The 23,019-nt window shown below is 42.3% G+C and overlaps 2 protein-coding genes across 3 annotated transcripts in view; one reads left to right on the top strand and one right to left on the bottom strand.

The window, feature by feature from the left end:
* The window catches only part of tmtc1 (transmembrane O-mannosyltransferase targeting cadherins 1), a 49,964-nt gene extending 32,937 nt beyond the window's left edge, over positions 1 to 17,027 (bottom strand). Inside the window, exons 1-5 of one of the 2 annotated variants that reach the window (XM_070549837.1) lie at positions 16,579 to 17,027; positions 9,898 to 10,075; positions 5,706 to 5,779; positions 1,033 to 1,209; positions 726 to 807 (exon numbers count right to left, since the gene is read on the bottom strand). In XM_070549837.1, coding sequence (XP_070405938.1) covers positions 726 to 807; positions 1,033 to 1,209; positions 5,706 to 5,779; positions 9,898 to 10,075; positions 16,579 to 16,874 — 807 coding nt within the window. In that variant the 5' untranslated portion in view covers positions 16,875 to 17,027. The remainder of the gene's footprint in view (positions 1 to 725; positions 808 to 1,032; positions 1,210 to 5,705; positions 5,780 to 9,897; positions 10,076 to 16,578) is intronic. The other variant, XM_070549834.1, reaches the window with a different exon arrangement.
* A 1,612-nt stretch (positions 17,028 to 18,639) lies between these two features.
* On the top strand, positions 18,640 to 21,450 carry kiss2 (kisspeptin 2). The gene is made up of 2 exons (XM_070549851.1): positions 18,640 to 20,137; positions 21,131 to 21,450. Exons 1-2 carry the CDS (start codon positions 19,981 to 19,983, stop codon positions 21,382 to 21,384), a joined length of 411 nt encoding a protein of 136 aa, XP_070405952.1. The 5' UTR covers positions 18,640 to 19,980; the 3' UTR covers positions 21,385 to 21,450.
* Positions 21,451 to 23,019: the final 1,569 nt, after the last annotated feature.

Here is a 23,019-nt window from a genome sequence, read left to right as displayed (position 1 = left end):
CGTGGCTTTTTCTGTCTTATTACTCACAGCAACAAGTAAACATCACGTAAAACGTTGCCTCGTGATTTCTGCGTGCTGCCGTTTACGTGTTTTATGATCACAGCAATTAACCGGCTAAGCTGCATTTAATTTTTAAGCAATGGTTGATCAATTGTCAGATCACACTTAAAAAGCACTTTGGATTGCTATTATCTGCCTCAGCGAGACGGATCTCAGACAGATCCTGAGACGCTCCTGCCTGACATTTATTTTATTCATGGAAAAATTTCCACTTAACCTACCAGTGACAACGGCGCAGTCCTTTGTAGGAAGAATCCAGATCTGGATACAGAGAACAAACCCTGATTGAGTCCATTTGTATACCTCCAGGCTTTTATATGCTCTTAGCGATACTCCAGAGTAGGACGAGGGAAAATTAACAAGGAAATTATACATGTCAGGGTATCTCAAATCCAGTAAGAGGTCCGCTTGGACAGCTTCTGGCGTTTTAAAAAGTATCCCAGGGGCATGGTAAGGGTCGGAGATGTTTAGTCTATTTAATTTCTGACTTTATAAAATGATTTCTTTGGTTTTAAAGTGTGAAGTAAACTCTGACGGAGTTAAATCCAAGCTGATTCCGTTCATTTTGTTTACCTTTGTTGCCTGCCAAAATGGTGTCTACTCTCTGAAAGTCACGTGACGTCCGGAGCTCTACAGTATAAGATGACGGAAGAATAAATACTCACATTTGCAGAGATGAGGCAAGCTCGTTTAATGAAGGGGATGCAGATGTGGGGCAGGTTTTTGAGTCTGGAACCAGAAGCGTGACTGAGGTTCATGAGAAAGGAAGACAAATCAGACTGCATCAGGCATCATAACCAATGAAGGCAGGTACAAATACAACACTGAGAAAGTAATTAAAAACAAGGTTTGAGTCCACAGCAGCAGCACTAACAAGGCCAACATTCAGCTCTAATTATACTCACTGATCAAGAAGAAATAAATGATCAATCAAAAGAAAAAGAGAAACCAGCCCAAACCCTGTGTGCGTACTGAGTGAGCGGTCTGCAGCAGAGCACCAGGGCATCGTAGAGAAGACACACTCCAAACACAGTGATACCAGTCTCCTTCACCAGCATGGCACAGGTTCCCAGAAACAAGCTGATGAACAGAAACCAGGGGGATGCTGTGGAGGGCACAGAGTCCTCAGAGACACTTTCTCCTACACTCCTACACCAAAACAGGGAGGAAGGAGTCAGTAACACATCTAGAGAAGGTAGGTCTTTTTGGATAAACGTGCATAAAAATAAACAGGAACAGGAAGTGGGGGATCAGAAACGATGCTGTGACATCTGACCCCAGAATATCATTGGAGCTGACACAAATGATGTCCTGAATCACCCAGCTGAGCAGGAGAAACCAGAATCAGATTATGTTGTCTGGCCTCAGGTCCAGAGTCAAGTCACTAAAATACCAGCTAGCCTCTTTCTGACTAGCATTTCAGAACTATCCCACAGGAATAACCATAAAATATGAAGTTTGTGGTATTAAATGATCAAACTAGAACTAAAGATATCAACAGTTCTCAGTGGCCTCGTGGTAGAGTGTCCGCCCTGGAATTGGGAGATCAGGGTTCAAATCCCGGCCGGGACACTAAGCTTAAAGGGGTTGGATTGGAGGTTAAACCGCCAAATAGTTCCCAAGCACAGCTGTGTCTGCAGCTCACTGCTGCCCTCAGGGATGGGTCAAATGCGAGATGGATGCACCATCGTGTGATGACTAATGAGCCTTTAACTTTAAATAAGACATTAAATCTCCAAAACAAGGGATCAACATTTATGAGGGACTGATAGAAACTAATGTTCCTGAAAAACAAGGTCTGGATGAGACGACTCTATTTCTAGATCGGTGTGTGTGTGTGTGTGTGTGTGTGTGTGTTATTGTACTTACTACATACTGAGGACCGTTTCCACAATTTTCCCTACAAAGTGAGGACATTTATTTGGTCCTCACTTGATTAAAAGCTTACCTGTTAGTTTTAGAGGTATGGTGTGATTTAAGTTCTAGTTAGGGTTAGGAATAGATCAACATTGGTTAGGGTTAGGGTTAGGGACAGTGGAGTCACAAAAATTAATGGAAGTCAATAGAGGGCTCTCACTATGATAGAAAGACAGGTGTGTGTGTGTGTGTGTGTGTGTGTGTGTGTGTGTGTGTGTGTGTGTGTGTGTGTGTGTGTGTGTGTGTGTGTGTGTGTGTGTGTGTGTGTGTGTGTGTGTGTGTGTGTGTGTGTGTGTGTGTGTGTGTGTGTGTGTGTGTGGCAGGGCCTGAAATTCACTGCGGGATTGCAGGTATTGCACGTTATAGTTGCTTCTCACAAATCTAGTTTTATAATGCGCATGGGCGTCGCACCCGTGGGGGATGTGGGGGATTCAACACCCACACTTTTCCAGCTGTTTTGCTCACCTCCACACCAGTCTGGTTTCTTTATGTCGCACTCACTCTGTTTGCCTCATCTCCTTCTTCCCCTCCCTCTTCTGACAGCCGATGTCGGGTTTCCAGGAGAGCAGGAGAGGGAGGGACGGAAGAGCTCGACTGAATTCATAATTTTACATCTTGACATTAGATGTACAAAGTCTGAGTTTGATAAAGTGAAGAACAACAATTTTCAGAGGTTTATAACAGGCGCGGCGGCGCCAGGTTTTCTTTTTTTGGGTGGGCCGCGGTCATTTTGGACGGACCTTAATAAGCAGTGACTTAAGTGAAGCAGGCAGGTCACGCTGGAAAATTTAGTTTAAAAAGACGTCATAAATGTGTTCCCCCGTCATTTTTATCTCTAAAATATGAAGTAAAAACTCACAATTTAATTTTCATTCATTTGTCATTAATATGTAGTCTACACCCGTGCGTTAAGTGGACCAACTTCCAGTAAAAGCAAAGCATCCAGCCCACCTCTCCAAATGCGTAAAATGTGCATCACAGCTGCTAGGAGCGCCGTCAGCTACGTCAGCCCAGACAAGAGTAGAGCAAATAGAGAAAGAATAGAGGATAATTGTGTCTGGATGTGGATGGAATTACATTTTACAGCAGCCTGATCATCATTTAAACACGTAAACCATCATCTGTCTTCTAGTCCACGCTATCAGCATTATTTTAATTGGTGTGTGTGTGTGTGTGTGTGTGTGTGTGTGTGTGTGTGTGTGTGTGTGTGTGTGTGTGTGTGTGTGTGTGTGTGTGTGTGTGTGCGCGCGTGTGTGTGTGTGTGTGTATGTGTGTGTTCCACTTCAAACACTGGTCTAACCAACCAGACCAGTGTGTCCAGTAACATATTAATGTTACAATTCAACAGTTTCACTTCATGTAGGCTAGGAACATTTCACCTGCCGTGGCCCGACCGCTTCTGCTCCACATAAACTTTGTGCGTAATCAAATGTCTCTACAGGTGCTTTCTGAGCTGAAGAGGCTGTTCTGCCTCAGACTGGATGCGTCATGCGTCTCCATATTGGAGACAGGAACAAGCGCTATTCAGCCAGTTTCATAATCAGCGAACATTTTTCCAAGTGACACATCCCTCAGAGAGACCGGCTTTCCAGACCGTTTCAGTGGGAGGAAATCTTATCGCATGCGTCGTGGTTCTGCACTGCGCTGCGAACCCCTCTACAGATCTTCAGCCCACTGTCCACCGTGGGCGCTCCGAGCCGCGCTGAGCACAGTGTCCAGTATAAAGCTCTGACGTTCTGATGGGAATCCTTTCTTGATTTATTTAGTTACCTCCGCGATGTGCGTAACGATTAAAATGTCAGCTCATCTGTGTGCGTATCAGTGTGCGTCGGGGTAATTCTTTCAAAACAACCAACATCCTTGAGTTTATCCGTCAAAATAAACTGTCAAATGGAAATATCTGTAACCTGCCATTTAACTGTTTTGCCTTCCTGTGAAGATTGTTGCAAAGAGAAACAATTAAACTTGATTAACCCCAGAGCCACGCGCACTGCACTGTACTGACTGTAAAATGAGGGGGAAACGATTTAATCGGATCCTTTTCTTTTCAATATGGTTTAATGTAAAGTTTCATTCAGTACAAACTTTAGTTACACCAATCTAACTAGACAGAGCCTGGATTTGTATTCTGAGTAGTTTAAACATGTTTAAAACAGAGACATGCGTGACGCATCTAAAATTCGCACCTGCTCCGCTATTATGGAAATTAAACTAACAAGATGAATAACATAAAATTATTTTAGGCACAGACAACATCCCCCACACTTTTGAAATGCTTGCAACGCGCCTGATAATGCGGGAAAGTCCCGCACAGCCTGCAGCGAATGTGGACGTTTGTATAGGAGCCATTAAAATCCCACAACATCGAACCCCTTCTTCATCTTGGTGATTGGCGGCACGCTGGATTTTTTTTTTCTCCATTTATCAAAATACGAGCTCAGTCCCTTGCTAGCAGCAAAGCAGTGCTTCGGTTGTCGGATTTAACGGCTGCACACAGACATGGACCGCTGGTTAAAACGGAAATCTAACAACGAAGGGGAACCTGCTCCCAAAAAAACTTTACAAGAAATCCTCAGCGCAGAAGGCAGCGAGGGAGGAGGCACTGGAGGCAGGGCGGGAGGCAGCGCTGATTCCAGCGATGCTGTGAATGAGACGGGAGACAGATCCTCCGCACTTTCAAAAAGGTAGCATCACTGAAAGTAACGTTAGCAAGCAGCCTAAGACAAGTTTCAGGCTAACTGGCTCAGACTGTATCCCTGGCTTGAAAATAGTAATGGTGAAATGAACTGCTCCATCTGTAAAATGGCCCTCCGCAAGAGCAGTTTGATTTCAACCGAGCTTTTATCAAATGGAAAGAGATGAAGCAGTGGAGACAGATGACAGAGAGGACAGAGGACCAAGCGGAGCGTGGGAGAACCCCGCTCCAAAACTAATTAGTACTGTGAGCTAACAGATACAATAATGTACGGTATTATAGTTGCAATTGTGTTTGATGCCACATCAACGAAACTGTTGGTGTTAAATGTTGGGTTAATGAAAATTTATCAGTTTGAGATAGAATAATTCAGAGACAGAAATCAGAGTAAGAAGCGAAGACGGAGACAACATAAAGAAGCACAAACAAGAGCAAAGATGCAGCCCAGAGAGTTGGACAACAAACTTCAGCAATGAAAATTGTTCAGATAATTTCTAATACCAGTGCAGCAAAAAGGAGCATTTTTATTTGATTTTTATACTTCAAAGTTATTACAATGGAGAAAGATGCAGTGTTAGAGGCCAAGAAAAAGACAACATTCAGACAAAAGAAAAGATGGCCACAGATGCAGCTATGAGGACCACTAAGGAAGATTAAAAAAAGTTAATAAATGCATCAATCTGAGGTAAGAATACAACAATGTTAAGGCCTATTGTTAATCCCACAAGTAGTTCCTGGAAAGTTTATATTTCTTTCTTTAACTTCTGTGTGAGGAAAGAAATCAGGCAGAGGAGATGAAACAAAGAAAGGGACAAGAGCAACGAAGATGAGAATGCTGCAGGAGTCCAATGAAAGCTGCTCATAAACGTGATGTAAGGTATGATTAGAACAACATAAGACTGCACATTCGGTAATCCCCCCCCCCCCCCCCCATATATAAATTCCCCCTGTACAGACATATGTGAGGGGGGAATTCCCCCCTATTTTTAGAAGTGAATTTCAGGCCCTGGGATGGGATGGGATGGAAGCTTACCTAACATAGGAGAGGAATGTCACCAAGAACAGCAGACAAGCCAAGACGTCAGCCCTGCCAACAACACCAGACACCTGCAAAATACACACAAACACACACATACATACCTGTGTTATCTCTGTCAGTGTGACTGACAGATTGCCTTGAAGACTCTGACCCTCCTTGAGGATTCTGCCTGAGGGAAGTGCGTGTTAACACAAAACTCTACTTGCTCCAAATCAACGTGTCCCTCTCACCATTTCACCCTTTCACCTGGGTGTTCTCCTCAGTACATCTCCAGCCTCCTGTACCTTTCTGCTCCCTGTCTCTGGGGTTCTGGTTTGGTCTGAGCTCCTAACACCAAACTGAGAAGACTGAAAACTGTTCACCCACATGTATAAAACAGTATCATCAACAAAAAAGTTGATTCAGTTACATTTTGACTCAAGTTTTTTTTTTTTTGTGTGAATTAAATGAGAAAAGGGAAACAAAAGGGAAACAACTAAAACAAATAGGATAGCAACACTAAAAGACCAGGACTGGTTATCCCTGAACTAGAACATTTGTAGTCTCTCAAATTGTTTCCAAACCATCTGGCAGCTTTTGAAGTTGGGAGTTGGAAATGAAAAAAGATAAAACATTAAAAAAATAAATAAACCCTGTAATAAAACCCCAAAGCATCCAAGCATGAGTCCCTCAAAAAGGCTGTAAGCGAATGCCTTTGGTTTGGTTTCCCCCATTCATTCTTCAGGTTTCATTATTCCTGAGACAATAAACACAGTAATTGTACCCCAGGAGAGAAACTAGAAACTTTGTCTTTTACGATGAATAAAAACACGTCGGCACTACATCAAAATGCTCCACAGCCCAAGTTCATACCCTGAAACTTCTTTGTCTCTGTGCTGTAAAAAGGTTTGAGTTTGTATTTCACGTGTGCATGACTAAATCAGACAGCTTGCTTGTAGAAACATATTTGTACTAAACACCAACAGAATACACAAATATTAACTATAAAATAAACATTTATAATAAACATATATTCCTGGGGCCTCACTTATCAACCGTACTTACGCACAGATCTGTGTGTGCATCGTGCGTAGGAACCAATTTACGCATTGTGTGGTATTCATCATTTTGTACCTGTGCGTGGAAATGTTCCTGAATATAAGAAAACTTCAGACCATGCGTAGGAACAGCATCTAGTGGTAGAATGGGGGAACCGCAACACCGAAGGTGTCAGTCATGCACACATGTTCCTCATCCACAAGTAATTTTACCCAATAAATAATTATTTCGGGGGAAAAACTGCTGAGTCACATAGTTGGTGTTACAACACCCGACGGGAATCTGACATTGTAGAATATTTGCCATGTTTTTTGTAATAAAATTGTTTTCCCTTCCCATTTTTATTAAGTTACGTTTTTAATTCATTAATATTATTTTTATTTAATTATATCATATTTTTGTTCTTGTGAAACACCTCGTAATTTTGCTTGAGATGCGCTAGATAAAAGATCGTTTATTATTATTATTATTATTAAGGATTTGTCAGTGTGTGCTCTCTGAGTAAACGTGTTTCCGTGAGCGCACTGACAGGAGATCCGTCAGGAGCTATACTGGGATTTGGGACTCATTGTGGAACGACAGACAAACTGCCTGAAACTGATATCAGTTCATATTCTATTTTACAACTACGAGAACCCTCCAGAACCTCCTCTGCTCCCCGATCACACGTGCCTCATCGTCAATGTAACCAGACTGAATGACAGTTCAGAAGAGGCTGCACTTCCAACAAATAAACCTAACCCCGACCAGAACAACTCCTTAAATGCAAAATGAAAATGAGAACTCGTTACTTTACGTTTTTATTTATTTCTGATGGGAACCTCTCCTCTGATCCGACCACATTTATAACCTCTGCAACTTGTTTGGTTTGTTTGCACTTTGGCAGCCATTGTCTCGATCGCGCAACAAAGTTTTCTTTTTCTTTCTGGGTAGAACACAGAGGATTACCTCATGTGCTGAGTACATAGCGTGACCAAATATGTTTAAATGAGGGTGTTTCCGTATGTAAATGACTGAGAACGGACACGAGCACCTGAGTACACACAGGTAGGATTTATCATCAGACGAGTGCGGAGGAACGTGCATACCAGAGACCACCGCATGTTTCATAAATCACGATTTTGACCGGTCGTACAAACATTCTAAATTTAATTCGTAGGAAAGAGTATAGGACAGGTCTTACGAACATTTGATAATGAGGTAATGAGTATGAATATGTTTGTCTCCAGCTAAAAACCTTAGGATTAATCAATCAAAATGTAACTTCCAACAAGTCACGAGTCCTCCAACGAGTCCTCCAACAGGTCACGAGTACCCCAACAATTCATGAGTCTTCCAACAAGTCACAAGTCCTTCAACAGGTCAAAAGTTTGCCAACAAGTCATGGGTCCTCCATAGCCTGGCCTGCCAGACTCGTCCTCTGTTTAATTCTGCACAGAGAGTCTGGTAACGCTCCCATGCAAATAACCCCACCCCCTGAGAATTGTAACCGAGCCAATCAGCACTGAGCAGAGTATGTCTGGTTACTCAAAGGCAGAGAAGCACATGAAAGGCGGGACTAGCCAGTTCAAAAATAGCCAATCAGAAAAAATGCAGAAATGCCGACTGTACCGCGTGACGATGTAGTCTTTTAGATGTAGTCAAAAATGGCACCTGGCGATGGTGCACACATCTTTCTTTAGAAGGAAGGCTTTTATTGGTTCTTTTTGTTGTGGTTTTAAAAACGTCCAAGAAGAAAGAGCTGCGGCAAAGTCCACTTCAAACGCTATCTTCGTTGTTCATGAGAAACTGAGCTGCTCAGAAACATACGCTGCTCAGCTCTGATTGGCTCGGTTAGAATTCTCAGGGGGTGGGGTCATTTGCATGGGAGCGTTACCAGACTCAAGTCTCTGTGCAGAATTAAACAGAGGACGACTCTGGCAGGCCAGCCTAGGTCCTCCAAAAAGTAATTAATTTTTCAGTCAAATCAGCAGTTTTAGCTGTCCTCTGTGTGTATTGTGTGTCTTGGCTGGGGATTAATCTGTTTACTGCTCTTTATTCCAAAATTTACATTATTATATTTACTGTGCATATGTGTGTGTGCACGCGTTCATGTGCATCCTTTGAGACAGAACATTTACACACTCAGATTCTATTCATGTAAACAGATCCACTCTTTTCACCACCTTGACCCGCTCATCTTTTTATCTTCCATCTCTCCTTCCATCACGTTTTATCATTCACTTTGTTTTCAGTTATTTCTGCTTCATCTCTTGACGTCCTCAGCTCTCAAAGATTTCTTTGGTTAACTAAGTGATGTCAAAAGCGAGGACACACACACACACATCTTCTAGCTGAAAATTTAGAATCCAACTACTGAGGGATCTAAATAATCTTCATTAATCTCACTGACAGCAGGAGGCATGTGTGTGATGGGCACTTCTGTATGTTTTGTAAAATCTGCTAAAGCTCAGCAGCAGTGTGCACACACACACGCATGTTTATGTGTGTGTGAGTGCGCATGCACGTGTGTCATTGTCAGTGCATTGGTTAACAGCAAAATGACGCATGGCAGACTAGATGCACACATGTTGTGTGCTGCAGCAGAAAGAGGAGCACCCAGCCTGATGAATGGAGGCTTTTCAGATGTGGAACATGAGCTTCATTCATTAGATGTGGACCAGATACGTGACTGCTAGGCAGTAACAGTACACACAAGACAGTCAGAACTGCTTCAGTCCTGCTTTGGGGTGAAATAATAACATCTAAACGTTTTTATGAAAGGAATCAGGAGTTGTTGAACTCCACCACACAAACCATGAAGCCTTTCCCAGATTCAAATTACCAGGGGAGTCACATACACGCCCTCCCCCAGTTTATTGTGTCCACCAAAGGAAAACAAATGACCAAAGAGCAAAACACTAAACGTGATGCTTCAGATTTGCAGAGATGTCAAGAAGTCCTTTAAAGTACAAACTAGGTGAACTACAAGTGCAGACCAATGTGATCACATGTATAGACCACTAAAACAATGGTTCAGTGCTCCACAGTGGAACTAACATATAACTACTTTATATTCTTTTACCTAAAATGAATTAAATGTTAGAGCTAAGAGGACAATCAGAATGGAATAACATTAGTGTGCGTACGGATAAGAGTGGGTACTCACCGCCTCAGTGTGGATGGGATGAACAGCAAAGAGGACCGCTGTGGCAAAGGCCAAATGTGGGTTTTCAAACACGCAGCATTCACATGTGTACATGAGCAGGCAGGTAACAGCACAGTGCAAACACACGTTGACCATGTGGAAGTACAGTGGTTTCATGCCACCAAGCAGGATGTTCAACCTGACCAGCAGAGAGACAGAAAAGCATCAACTGTTGAAACATGAAGAACATCCAAATACAGATAAGCTGATCACTAGACAGCAATAAAGGTTTGTAACAAATACAAGAGATGTAGTTGCAAGTTGGTGAAGCTGGGATTCTTCCAACATTGGCCCAAACCCTTAGAATTCACATAGGAGTCAGCTGGAGCAGAAAGTAGCTTCAGGCGGCAGGTTTTGGGGTCTTATTTCCTGATATTTAGACATCTGGCCTCTGATTGGCTAACAGCAACACGACTAGCACTGATTTTGTTTGCTCTGCAACATTTGTGTTTTATCTCCACAAATAACACAAGTCATTCTCTTTGGGATCCTGGATGCTAAACCAATAATAGACTTCCCCGTCGCAAGTGAAGATGGGCGAGTCCATAAATGTTAAGTGACAGTGTGACGTAGATCTGTCTCGATTTTCAAATCCTAGAGTTTCACTGTCTGCTTCCTATCAGAAGCTGATGCAGGAGATAGGTGTAGAAGTCTGTTTTCATGCTCAGCCTGCATAAAAAACTCAGAGTGAAATAAATAATTAAAAATGTTTTTTTAATCCCGGTGAAGATGACCTGATCTAAAAAAATAAACAAGAAGCTCAAATCTCCTCCCCTTCCAGTCGGCTCACGAGTCCCCAAGTGAACAGGGCTACAAAAGCTATTTTGTAATCCACTCTGCCTTACGCCCTGAATCACATGTATGTTGTACTTCAACTTAAATGAAAAGTAATGTGTGTCAACTATGTCTGTCACGTGATGCAAGATTTATTACCTTGTAAAAATGTTTAATTTAAATGACTACAAATCAGACGTTGCATTTATGATGCCACCGCAGCGTAGCTGCTACTTATCACATGGCCAGATTTATAGTGGTTTTCTCCATGTTTAATGCTGCTTCTGTCGTCCTGAAAGAAGGTTGCAAAGCTTGCTAAACTCAGCCATTTTTCTTCTCTTGTCTGGTTCGATAATGTCAATTTGGTGAGATGAGCAGTTCTGAGTTCTCCACGTCTTTTCTCACAAAACCTAAAATAACTTTTGACTCCAGTCTAATATAAGCGCTATCCTGGCATCAAAATGTGTCATTAAAATTCACAGACATCAGGTGTGAAATCCATGGCACATATCAAACTGGATCAAAGTATAATATTTATGTACTCAAAGACTCCCATTCATTTTTTTGGCCCATGGACTGGAAGCAGATGGGCATGACTTATGCCCCCTATTACACATAGCATCATGTTTATTTAAAAGTTGTTTTAACTTTTGAAGACAAACATTCTCAGTCAAACTTCAAGTGCAAGTCACCCTCAAATCAACTTTTTTTTGCTGATAAACTATATAAACGAGTGTCTTAATTGTGCTGTATCCATCCATTCATTCTTCCCTGCATCAGAGACCTTTTGTAGATCCACTTAGGGGGTGGGCTGCGCAGTGGCGCAGTGGTTAGAGCTGTTGCCTTGCAGCAAGAAGGTTCGCTTCCCGGCCTGGGATCTTTCTACATGGAGTTTGCATGTTCTCCCTGTGCATGCGTGGGTTTTCTCCGGGTACTCCGGCTTCCTCCCACAGTCCAAAAAAACATGCATGTTAGGTTAATTGGTCTGTCTAAATTGTCCCTAGGTGAGTGAGTGCGTGTGTGTGTGTGTGCGTGATTGTTTGTCCTGTGTGTCTCTGTGTTGCCCTGCGATGGACTGGCTCTCTGTCCAGGGTGTACCCTGCCTGATTGCCCGTTGACCGCTGGAGATGGGCACCAGCGCCCCCCCCCACCCCCCAACGTTTGGAGCTCATTAACTCCACACACCTCTCGTGCAGCACCAGCTGTCTGATGCTGCAGCAGTGTCAATCTTCCCAGCTGGATGAGTGAATTTCTTCATCAGAGTCAATATTCTGCTTCATAATCTGAGTCAGTCATGACCGGACAAAGTGATCATTCAACAAAAACCAGACCTGCCAGCAATTATATGTTTTATCTAATATTTGCGCTCTTCGTGTTGCGTGCATCTCCTCCTCTCCCCGACTGGGAGCCTTACGGCGGGAGGCGTTTTTCAAGCTCTAAAAACTCCCAAACTTTGCTCAGCCTGAAGGTTCCACATCTCCACTATCTTCTGGTGTAAAGTAGTAACTTCATGAGGGATCATATTTGTAGATGAGACTTGTTAAAGTCAGCAATGAGGCTTGGGCGCTTTTAACGAGTAAGTCCCAACACTGACAACACCGTACTGAATCTAGAACCAACATGCAGATCGGTCCCGCCTACTTACACTGTTGGTCTTTTTTTAAAACGCAGTAATCGTTGCTTGCCTTTTTCACTTCATCCTGCATCCTATCAGCAACCACTTTGGTGCCTCTGGAGTCAGTGTTTGTTTACGTCATGCTGCATTCAGTGTAATTGGAAAAATGAGCTTCAAGCGCTTAACCTCCAATTTTGTTTTCTTTCTGGCCTTAGTTGAGGGGACGGATCGGGGTCTATCTGAATCTGGGGGGGACAGATCCCCCCGTCCCCCACCATATCTGCACGCCTGACTGGACCCCACTGAGTGAATGTGGGGTCTGTTTGCTTCCAACAAGCCAGAAAGAGTTATCTCCCCATCATGGAACTTTAAAGCTGATAGAATGTCGTCTCAAATTGAGGACAAACTGTCCGAGCAGTAACGGTTGAGGAGGGCGAATGCTGGTGAATCTGCAAGGTGGTGAGAAGCTCTGCACACGACAGAGAGGGAACCACAAGAAATAGATAAGACCCATTTTTGTCTGAAATCAGGGTGAAGATTAAATATATACTCACTGCTCACTTTATTGGGTACACCTGTCCAACTGCTCGTTAACACAAATTACTAATCATCCAATCACATGGTGGCATGCTGACATTGTCGAGAAGATCCGCTGCAGTTCAAACTGAGCTTCAGAACGGGGAAGAAAGGTGACTTAAGTGACTTTGAACGTGGTTGTTGGTGTCAGATGGGCTGGTCTGAGTATTACAGAAACTGCTGATCTTCTGGGATTGTCACGCACAACCCTGAGTACAAATTGATAGAGGCCGGCCAATATATTTAATTTTTTTCTATATCGGCCAAAATTATTTTTAAAAGCCGATAAAAAAAATTTTTTTATAAAATCAGGCACCTGTGTGGCCAACTGCCACCACTACTAGATTGAAGAAAGGACCCGAATGACCCCAACACACCATTTTAAAAAATTTTGAGTTTGTTTTATATTTGAAGTTCGAGAAACATTAAGATATCATTTATATTGCATACAGTGAGTGTTCAGTTGTCTTTCACAATCAATGTGCTGCTAAAACATATATAATATCATCAGCCTTAATATATATATAATAATCGGCTTTAGATATCGGCCATCTGCAACAAAATTCTTTAAAAATCGGCATTGGCCTTAAAAAAACCATATCAAACCATATCAATACTAAATGATCATTGTTGCAACACCACCGCCTTCCTGAGTTGCTGACCATGTCCATCCCTATATGACCCCAGTGTACCCATCTTCTGAAGGCTACTTCCAGCAGGATCATGCACCATGTCATAAAGCTTCAATCATCTCAGACTGGTTTCTTGAACATGACAATTAGTTGACTGTACTCAAATGGCCTCCAGAGTCACCACATCTCAATCCAATAGAGCATCTTTGAGATGTGGTGGAACGGGGGATTCGCATCATAGATGTGCAGCCGACAAATCTGCAGCAACTGCGTGATGCCTTCATGTCAATATGGACCAAGATCTCTGAGGAAGGTTTCCAGTAGCTTGTTGAATCTATGCCACGAAGGATGAAGGCAGTTGTGAAGGTAAAAGGGGGTGCAACCCAGTACTAGCAAGGTGTACCCAATAAAGTGGCCAGTGTGTGTAAATCCCAGTCACTGCTTCAATTATAAAAAAAAGAAAACATGACGATTACCACGATAAGGAAAACGTCTTTCTCTGTTTTTATTCTAGCAAAATGCAGCAACACAGTCAGGAGAAGCAACTAAAACAAAAGCCAAAAAACATGACCACAATCTCTTATTACCTCGGTTTACTAAGTAAATCATAAAAAAATCATTCTTCTTCTCACAAAGTTTGATTTAGACCAAACTACCTTTGTTCTGGTCTTCAACCCATGTCTTTCTCAGGCGTTGTACTGTAAAAACTCCTCCCAAGGTTTCAATCAGATCAAAACAGCAACGAGGGACACCTAGGTGAGATCCTGAGAGGTTTTACTGACTGCAGCTTTATTTAATAACTGAACATTTCCTGTGTGGCGGCAACCACGGCGTGCAACTTATCTGCTCCCAGGAGACATGTTCAGCTGCTCATATTTTACTTAACAGTTTTCTAGGCAGGAAAACGAGCAGAAGCTGCTTCAGAGGCTAGATTTAAAACACACACACACACACAAACCAAACTTTAATCCAAGCTAACCTTTAGAGGCAATGCTCCACCTCATTAGTACCTGGTTTGGGGCTCTATAATGATTTCTGGCACCAATAAAATCAAAAGCACAAAAAGGTGGAGCTGGCTGAGTAGAGAACACACACACACACACACAAGCATGTGTATAACCAGTGGATCTGACAACTGAGACTTCACAGTTTTTTTTTTTAATTGGATTTATTCAGATTATCAGTTCTCATGTTTTCACTCCAATTTAATGAAAAATTATGCTATTCCCATAATCATATGAGGGCTGCATGGTGGCGCAGTGGTTAGCACTGTTGCCTCGCAGCACGAAGGTTGCAGGTTCGAAACTCGGCTGCGGCCTTTCTGCGTGGAGTTGCGTGTTCTCCCCATGCATGTGTGAGTTTCCTCCGGGTACTCCGGTTTCCCCCACAGATCACAACATGCCCTATAGGTTATGAATTGTAAGTCGCTTTGGATGAAAACGTCTGCTAAATGAATAAACATAAACATCATATAAAGTTTGTTGAGCTGGTCAAAAAAAAATCACATTTTGGTTTTGCGTATACATTTTAGAATGAGATCTACTGAGGTCATTATTATTACAAATATTTATTTTTTTTATTATTGCTTTAATGAGTTATGACAACACTTAATTTCTCTCTGGAATTAATAAGGTAGTTTTAATTTGGCAAAGGGAGGCTCTCCAGGTAAAATACCCCTCATGTCACTCAGGCTTTAATAAATAGTTATATTTAATATATTTAGATCACATTAAATTATTAAACATTTTATTAGTGCCAATTTATAGAAAATTCCTACTAATTCCTTATGGTGGTGAACTGTTTTTATTATTTTTATGTTGAAATCAATGAGGGCAACTAGTACCTCTGGCATTGATTCTCCAGCACCTGTTGCTCCCTGAACAGCCTCAGTTCAAGGAAACAGATTTTACATAAATCAGGTGCATTGATGTTGCACTTCAACAGCTCCTTCCTAGTGGTTCCTTTTTTGTGGTTGTTTACATGGAATCGTATGCTCATTTATGCAGAACACCATGGTTATTCACATGGAATTTTATTTGCATGGAAATCTTTGCTGATTCACCAGAAATTCTGTGCTTATTTACGTGAAAGTGATCATTTTTACATAACACTGTGGGTGTGTTCATGATGTCATGAGGGTGCTGTGTAGATGTGGTGTTGTATTAGATGGTAAATTTTTCTGAACCAGGTGTGTCCTCTGCTGCTGCTGTAAGGGACTCATGTCTGCACGGCTTTGATGTTGATTCTTTGTGCAGATGTTGGTAAAATGCACAGATGCTGTCCAGATGTTGCATGCTGTCAGATTCTGTTTGAGACACAACTGTAGCTATGGCTCATGGGTAAAGTACAAAAGAACATCACAGACTTCTGCAGGACCTTACTCGTGCAGCAGATGGGACTTTTTTAACCATTCACAATGTTAGATTTCTACAGACACCACCGATTTGTTTTGAGGGTCGATGCCAGTTCCTGTACAGCCCTGACCTGTTGATTTAGATTTGTGTCAAACTGAAACTAACAGAATTTTTTTTTCTGATAAGCTTAAAAACTTGGATCCTGGAAAACAATGTCCACATGGAAGATCCATGAGTGACTGTAACTGAGCAGTGGGAGCTCATCCAAGAGGACAGACTGGTGATCTGCTCTAGCACCTGGTGAAGGATGATTTCAGTGAGAATAACCAGTAAACCTGTAAGGTTGACAGTTTGTCCTCAGGCCCTCCTTAGCCCCTATTTAGCCAGAGTTTAACCCCTTTAGCTGAAGTGCCCTGAAGCAACAAGTCGGCCCTGATCTGCTGGTCTTTTCTACATCAGTGTGTCTTCTGCAAAGCAGGAACCAGAATGTTCTGGGACGAGCTGGTCTCCTTTGGGACCAAAACGGAAATAGGGACTGATTGGAGTCTGAACTGGTTCCCAGTGAAGATTCCGTACACGGTGGTGTTCACCGCAGCAGCATAACGTCAGCCCCAAAGCATCCTGGCCGAGACACCGAGCGGTCAGAAGGAGTTCGGTATCGAGGTGTGGAGGAGAAAGAGGGTGAACTTACTTGAAGGTGAGGATGCACAGAGGTCGGTAGGACTTGTGGCTAGTATTGTCCGCCATCCTTTTGCCCCAGAAGTCATTGCTGAAAATGTTCCTGAGGCTGGCCCCCGGTCGGACGTCCGGGTTGTTAACGATAGCCCACACGTCGTCGTGCACCAACTCCCCGCGGACCGAGTTGCTGTAACACAGGACACAGAGGGCGGCCAGCGCGGTGTAGCGAGCCGCTGCCCACACCGCCTCCCACCGGACGGTGCCCCGCACCAGCTGGCGGCCTCTCCTCTCCCGACCAGACGCTATCATGTCGGTCCTGGTTTCCCCCACGGCACCGCACAGTCCGGGCTGAAGTTGGCGGAACCGGAGGACCCGAACATTCCGACGTGCAGGTAGGCTCTGAGAGCTGGACTGGCTGAGGAGGCTGGAGTGCTGCGTTCTGGTGCAGCCAGGAAACGTAGGTAAACACAGACACGCGTTCTCGAGTCACGTTATCTGTTCCCCCCCCCCCCCCCCCCCCCCCCCCCAGAACCTTGAAAAAATAGAAAACCTAAAAACTGAACTGGAAAAGCAATTCCTCTTCTTCGTCTTTTACGTTTTAATAATTACAAAATAAATCAGAAGAACTACAGTGTTATTTTATAACTGTTTTCTATGTATGTAGTAAAAGGAAATTTGTAAGATTACAATTTAAAAATGCAGCTTTAATCTAAAGTAAATTTCTTAAAGTCAACTCTCACGTATAAATAACAGAGTTCTAATTTGACTTGGTGTTATATGGAAAATGATCAGAATTAACATCAACATTACTTTAATATACAATAACACGTTAAACGTTCGGGATTTCAATGTATCGCTGAAATTACGACATTACATTCGGTACCTGAATGCAACATACTCGCTGAGAATCCGCCTGTTTAAGCATGCGCAAATGAAGGCTGCCGCATGGTTTTTAATCAGAAGAGGACAGAGAGGGGGAGGGAGGGCGAGATAGAGAGAATAAAAGTGCTGAACTGTGAAACCCGAATGTTTATATGGAAATCTATTTATAGCCCAGTGCTGATTAAATAAGAACGCATATAATGTTTTTGCCTCTGCTGTGTGTGTGTGTGTGTGTGTGTGTGTGTGTGTGTGTGTGTGTGTGTGTGTGTGTGTGTGTGTGTGTGTGTGTGTGTGTGTGTGTGTGTGTGTGTGTGTGTGTGTGTGTGTGTGTGTTCATTAGCTGAACTTGTTCTGAACCAGATGAACAACAGACTGTGGTCTAGATAAACATCTACAGCTGGTTGGTCTTCTGTACATCCAGCCAAGCCTTGAGGCCATGATGAGGTGAACGTTGCATCGTTCTGAACTCTGTGTGAAATGTGGCTGTTGGACCTCTTACTTTCGCTTTTACAGATCTAGTCGACTTGTTGAGCAGGTATCTCACTGAACTCAGATTTACTGACCAGGTCTTCCACTATGCATTGTCTCAGAGATGTTGAGATGATTTATTCTTAGGGGAAAGTACACCAACTGAGTCCCAAATGTAAAAAAATGGCTGAGGAGTTTGTATGGTAACCATGTCTGTTTAAGAAGCTGACACACACAGCAATGTTACCCGACACCCCAAAGGTTAGCAGTGCAGCAATCAGTGAGCTATTTAGCCTACTTTGGTAATCTGAGGGGAGGAACAGACATAGAACATGCTGTTGAGAAGACTTCAGACAAAGCTACACTGTTCTAAAACTATAAGGTGTTGTCATGGATTTATCAATATGTTTATCAATAACCCATTTCCCTATAGGGAGAAGGAGACAATGATCAACAAGTCAAACAGTTATAACTGTGGCAAGATGCTCCAGGCAAAATGCACTGAACATCTGGTCCCAGACTTTATTTATAGAGACATGGGAGTGGAGGAAGAGAGAGAGAGAGAGAGAGAGAGAGAGAGAGAGAGAGAGAGAGAGAGAGAGAGAGAGAGAGAGAGAGAGAGAGAGAGAGAGAGAGAGAGAGAGAGAGAGAGAGAGAGAGAGAGAGAGAGAGAGAGAGAGAGAGAGAGAGAGAGAGAGAGAGAGAGAGAGAGAGGATTGTGCCTGTGTTCGGGAAGTCATGAATGCGTGTGTGTGTGTGTGTGTGTGTGTGTGTGTGTGTGTGTGTGTGTGTGTGTGTGTGTGTGTGTGTGTGTGTGTGTGTGTGTGTGTGTGTGTGTGTGTGTGTGTGTGTGTGTGTGTGTGTGTGTGTGTGTGTGTGTGTGAGGGGCTCGGAGTTGACCCGCTGCTTCTCCAAATGTTCCAAATGCTAACGAACGTATTTTTACATACTTGGTGACCAACCCTGTTGTTTTTTTGTACGTGTGTGGGGATGCATGCTTTGGTTTGAGCCGTATCAAAGGTGATAGAAGAAAGAAGCTGAGGTGGAGGGTTCCACGCCATGTGGCACGTCAGTGACGTGAAAGAGACAGTTCCTATCAAACGGTCTGGATGACTGGTACCCTTACCATGATGGTAGTATTAGCATGAAATCCTTGGACATGTTTCGCTAGGAGAGTCTGGGGTTGATCCAGGACAGGCTGGAGGGATTATAACTCTGGATGTGTCTGGAATCACCTTTGGACCAAACCGGAGGAGCAGCTGGAGAAAGGGAGGTCTATCTTTGGTGCCCCAAAATCCAGACTACAGCTTAGGATGCAAGCCGGTCTGCCGTTTAGGTGGGCTACTTTGGTCCAAGAGCCCTTCTAAGCTTCTTGGGTTAGCTAATTAGCTACATGGGTTCATTTGTTCCAGCCGTAACAGACCCACCCTCTGCTACACCTTTTTCCCATTTTTTGGATTGTCTGGGTGTGACAATACGTGTGACACGGTCAAAATTGCGGTGGTGGGAACGTCCCATTTCGAATCAGAAATTTATTATCCGAATTGTCATAGATATGCATATAAATCGAGATTGCACTTTATAGAAATAAAGCAAAACATTCTAAAAATCAGCTTATATATATATATAAATAAATAAATATATATATATGTATGTATATATATATTGTTCTTTATACTATCTGCCAATATCGGTTATCGGCCATAGCAGCAACATTAATATGGTCAATATTTCATATCGGTGCATCCCTGAATTTTATTTCACGCTTAGTAAATTGAGTTAGAGAACCTTTTTCAGTATTTCTGCTGTTTACCCACATAACCCAAACCCTCTGTGTGTTTCTCTGCTCCAGTCACCACATATAAATTATTTTCCTTCTATTTCACCTCATATGATGGTACACTGGGCTGGGTGAGTGGTGTAAAAGCACAGTTAACAGTATTTTCAAGAAGAGCTGATGAATGATGCATTTCGACACCTGCTGGAGGAGCAGACAGGTGAGCTGTGATTGGCTGAGAGCAGCAGGAACAAAAGGTCACCTGGTGGAGAAACAAAACTGGGTTGAATGGTGCGAAGACCACCATGTTGGTACATGTTAGAGTCTGGACTTACTCCGCTGGTGAAAATGCAGCTGGTGGCTCTGGTTGTGGTGTGTGTGCTGGTCGTTGGAGAGGATGGAGGAACCACTGGACTGGATTTTGCTCTGAAGACTCCAGCACCAGGTGGGCGGCGATGATGTGATAGGATATAGGACAGAAACCTGAGAGCAGACCTAAAACTCAGAAGTTTACTGAAGCTTTTTGAGACGCTTTGGTTTGACTTTTTTTTAATGTCATTTCAGACCAGCTCCTGAGATCACTGGTCACTAATAAGACAAGAAGTGGTTGAATATTTATCGCATTATCTAATGAGCCAAATTCAGACAAAATTATATCTTAATATTAATAAAATCAGATTAACTGATGTGTATTTTACTTTGAGACTCACAGGATTATTACTAGAGTTTGAGTTGTAGTCTGTTTTTCATTCATCATCAATATTTCTCTTGATTTGTGAACCATAAACTAATATTTAATATGATCAATTTGGTATATTATTAGTAATAAATATATGAAACTTAAATTATTAATGTTCATATTTATCTTTACCCCTCCAGTTATTTATTTTGTACTTTTTATTTTGTCATATTCTTCATCCATTTTTTACACTTTAATATTTGATTTGGATTTGATTATTGTTATTTTTATTTATGGAGACATTATAATTATTAAAATAACTAGTTTTTATTATTTAACTTGAAGTAAATTCTAAAGATTGTATTATTGTTATTATTTTTGCATTAAACAAATGGTTCATAAACACACTCGATATGAGTTAAAGTTAAAATTATGAGCCAAACCAAAGCTCTCACATTGAGGCATCTTTACGTACTTTAGCCTCATTCCTAATAATCTGTGCCTAATTTATAGATTGTTGGTGCTTATTTTTATTTCTTTGCATAGGCTGTGCACTTCATTGGTTTATTTAGTTTTCTTGACAACTGGAGCCACACAAAAAAGAACATAACTAAAATAAATTGTTTTTCATTCAAAAACTACAGGCATAAATGCATTTAGACATAAATGTTTTAGCAGGTCTCTGAAATGATTTTAGATCTAGTGGTGATTTAGAGCGTATCCAGATGTGGGCTGATGTTTCTGTTAATGTTTACCCAGGAGAAGTTCCTGCAGCCTTCAGGAGAAGAAATGCAGGAGACCTGGAGGATGACCCCAGCCTGTGCTTTTCTTTGAGAGAGAACGAGGACCAGCGGCAGCTGCTCTGCAACGACCGCCGCAGCAAATTCAACTACAACCCGTTTGGCCTGCGCTTTGGGAAGCGCTACCCCTACAGAAGAGCCCTCAGAAGGGCAAGGACCAACAGACTTTTACCCCTCTCCGTGTTTTCACGAGAACTGGAAGTTCCCACATAAATCACACGTTTGTCTTCAAAGTAAATTGTCTAATTGTGTGTTTCTCAGTAAATATTTTGTACCGTCTTTGATGTTTCAGTTTTATTACACATCTGCACTGGAGTTGTTGTTAATCTAAATGACTGAACCCCTCAGACAGATATTTTATCATCTGGCTGCTTGAAGCTTTTCCCAAAAAACCTCTGAGTTTCTCATTGAGGGACACACTCAGATCAAATCCAGAAGTTCTGCCTGAACGGACAGATCTGATCTCTAAATGTGTGCACCTGGATAAAATGCGACTTATTTAACATCTCATGTTTGAGGTGTCAGTTTGAACAGCATCAGTTGAAGAAACAGATGAGTTCTGACTGGTTTACAGAGCTGTGGGTATACTGGCAGCAGATGTGGGTTTTTAGGCAGTTTGTAACTGGACCATGCTGACTATCTGTTCACTTATTTGTATGATCAGAGCTGATCTCAGTTTCTTTAAATGTAGCGTGTTCTAAGAGCTCCAGCAGGCATGGAAACACACTTCTTTCTCAACCTTTAACTGTGGTGTGGTACTAAACCCACCAGGTGGCGCTGCTGCTGGTGGTTGTAACCATAAAGGTGATTCATTTCAGTCACTTTCTTTCATTTAACTCTAAAATGACCAACTAAATTCTGCAAGTTGGATCCAATACGTCCACCTGAAATTATCCGACTAAACTTGACTTTTTTTGGTCCAGGATATCCAAAGGAGTAAACAAACAAAAGACATAGACCTCTCAGGAGTACATTCCCCAAAAACCTCTGAGGTCTTTTCAATACTAGACCAGGGGTCTCCAACTCTGGTCCTCAATATCCTCTTCTCCTTTAATAAAGCAGGCTCTGGTCCTCCTCAATGTCCTCATGTCAGCATGTTTTAAGTGTTTCCCTGCTCCAACACACCTGATTCAGTGGCTGAATCACCTATTCACCTGTTGGTTGGAACCATGTCTGTCGAAGCAGAGAAACCTTTTAATTTGAGTTTTTCTCTGCTTCAACACACCTGGTCAACTGTATCTAAACACAAGTGAACGTTTTTAAAATTTTCAAAAACATGCTTTTAGTGTGAATGTGTGACATTCAGAGGTGTCTCTGCTTCAACATTACAGTAGTTACACATGACCAGGATCCATACAGCCTACAAAGTTTATGAATGACATCTCAATCAGGGTTTTTGAATTCTGCCATAACTGCAACACCATGAGGCGTTCTGACCCACTTTGTTTTTGTTACTGGTGAGTAAAACACAATCATCATTAAACGAGTGGACCAGCTCATATTTTTGCTAATCTGACTAATTTAGTCTTATATTAACCAAAGTAAAAGTGAAACCAACTCACATTTTAAATGTGTCATATTCAGCATTTTCGTTGGTTGTTAAGTCTCTTTGAGCTCCCACCCAGTAGAGTTGTTGGTTCTAACACCAAAACCCATTGTGTAAAAATATTTTACCCACTAAGCAGATTTGATCTGCTGCATCTTTTCTTCTATTCTGCTGCAGAGTCTGCAACTGCGTGGAACTAAACTCTATAACCAGACTCAGCAGCTTCCTGAAACACAGCTCCTTTAATCTCATTTAGGTTTACACGAGTAAAGATCCCAGCTTTAAACAACAAGCAAAATAAT

Source organism: Nothobranchius furzeri, chromosome 1, assembly GCF_043380555.1.
Source record: "Nothobranchius furzeri strain GRZ-AD chromosome 1, NfurGRZ-RIMD1, whole genome shotgun sequence".
NCBI classification, from domain to species: domain Eukaryota; kingdom Metazoa; phylum Chordata; class Actinopteri; order Cyprinodontiformes; family Nothobranchiidae; genus Nothobranchius; species Nothobranchius furzeri.
This window is presented reverse-complemented; position numbering and strand designations above follow the sequence as displayed.

Coding starts and splice junctions, on each gene's coding strand:
- kiss2 (XM_070549851.1), top strand. CDS start 19,981: ATGGTGCGAAGACCACCATGTTGGTACATGTTAGAGTCTGGACTTACT. Junction 20,138..21,130: donor TCTGAAGACTCCAGCACCAG/GTGGGCGGCGAT, acceptor ATGTTTACCCAG/GAGAAGTTCCTGCAGCCTTC.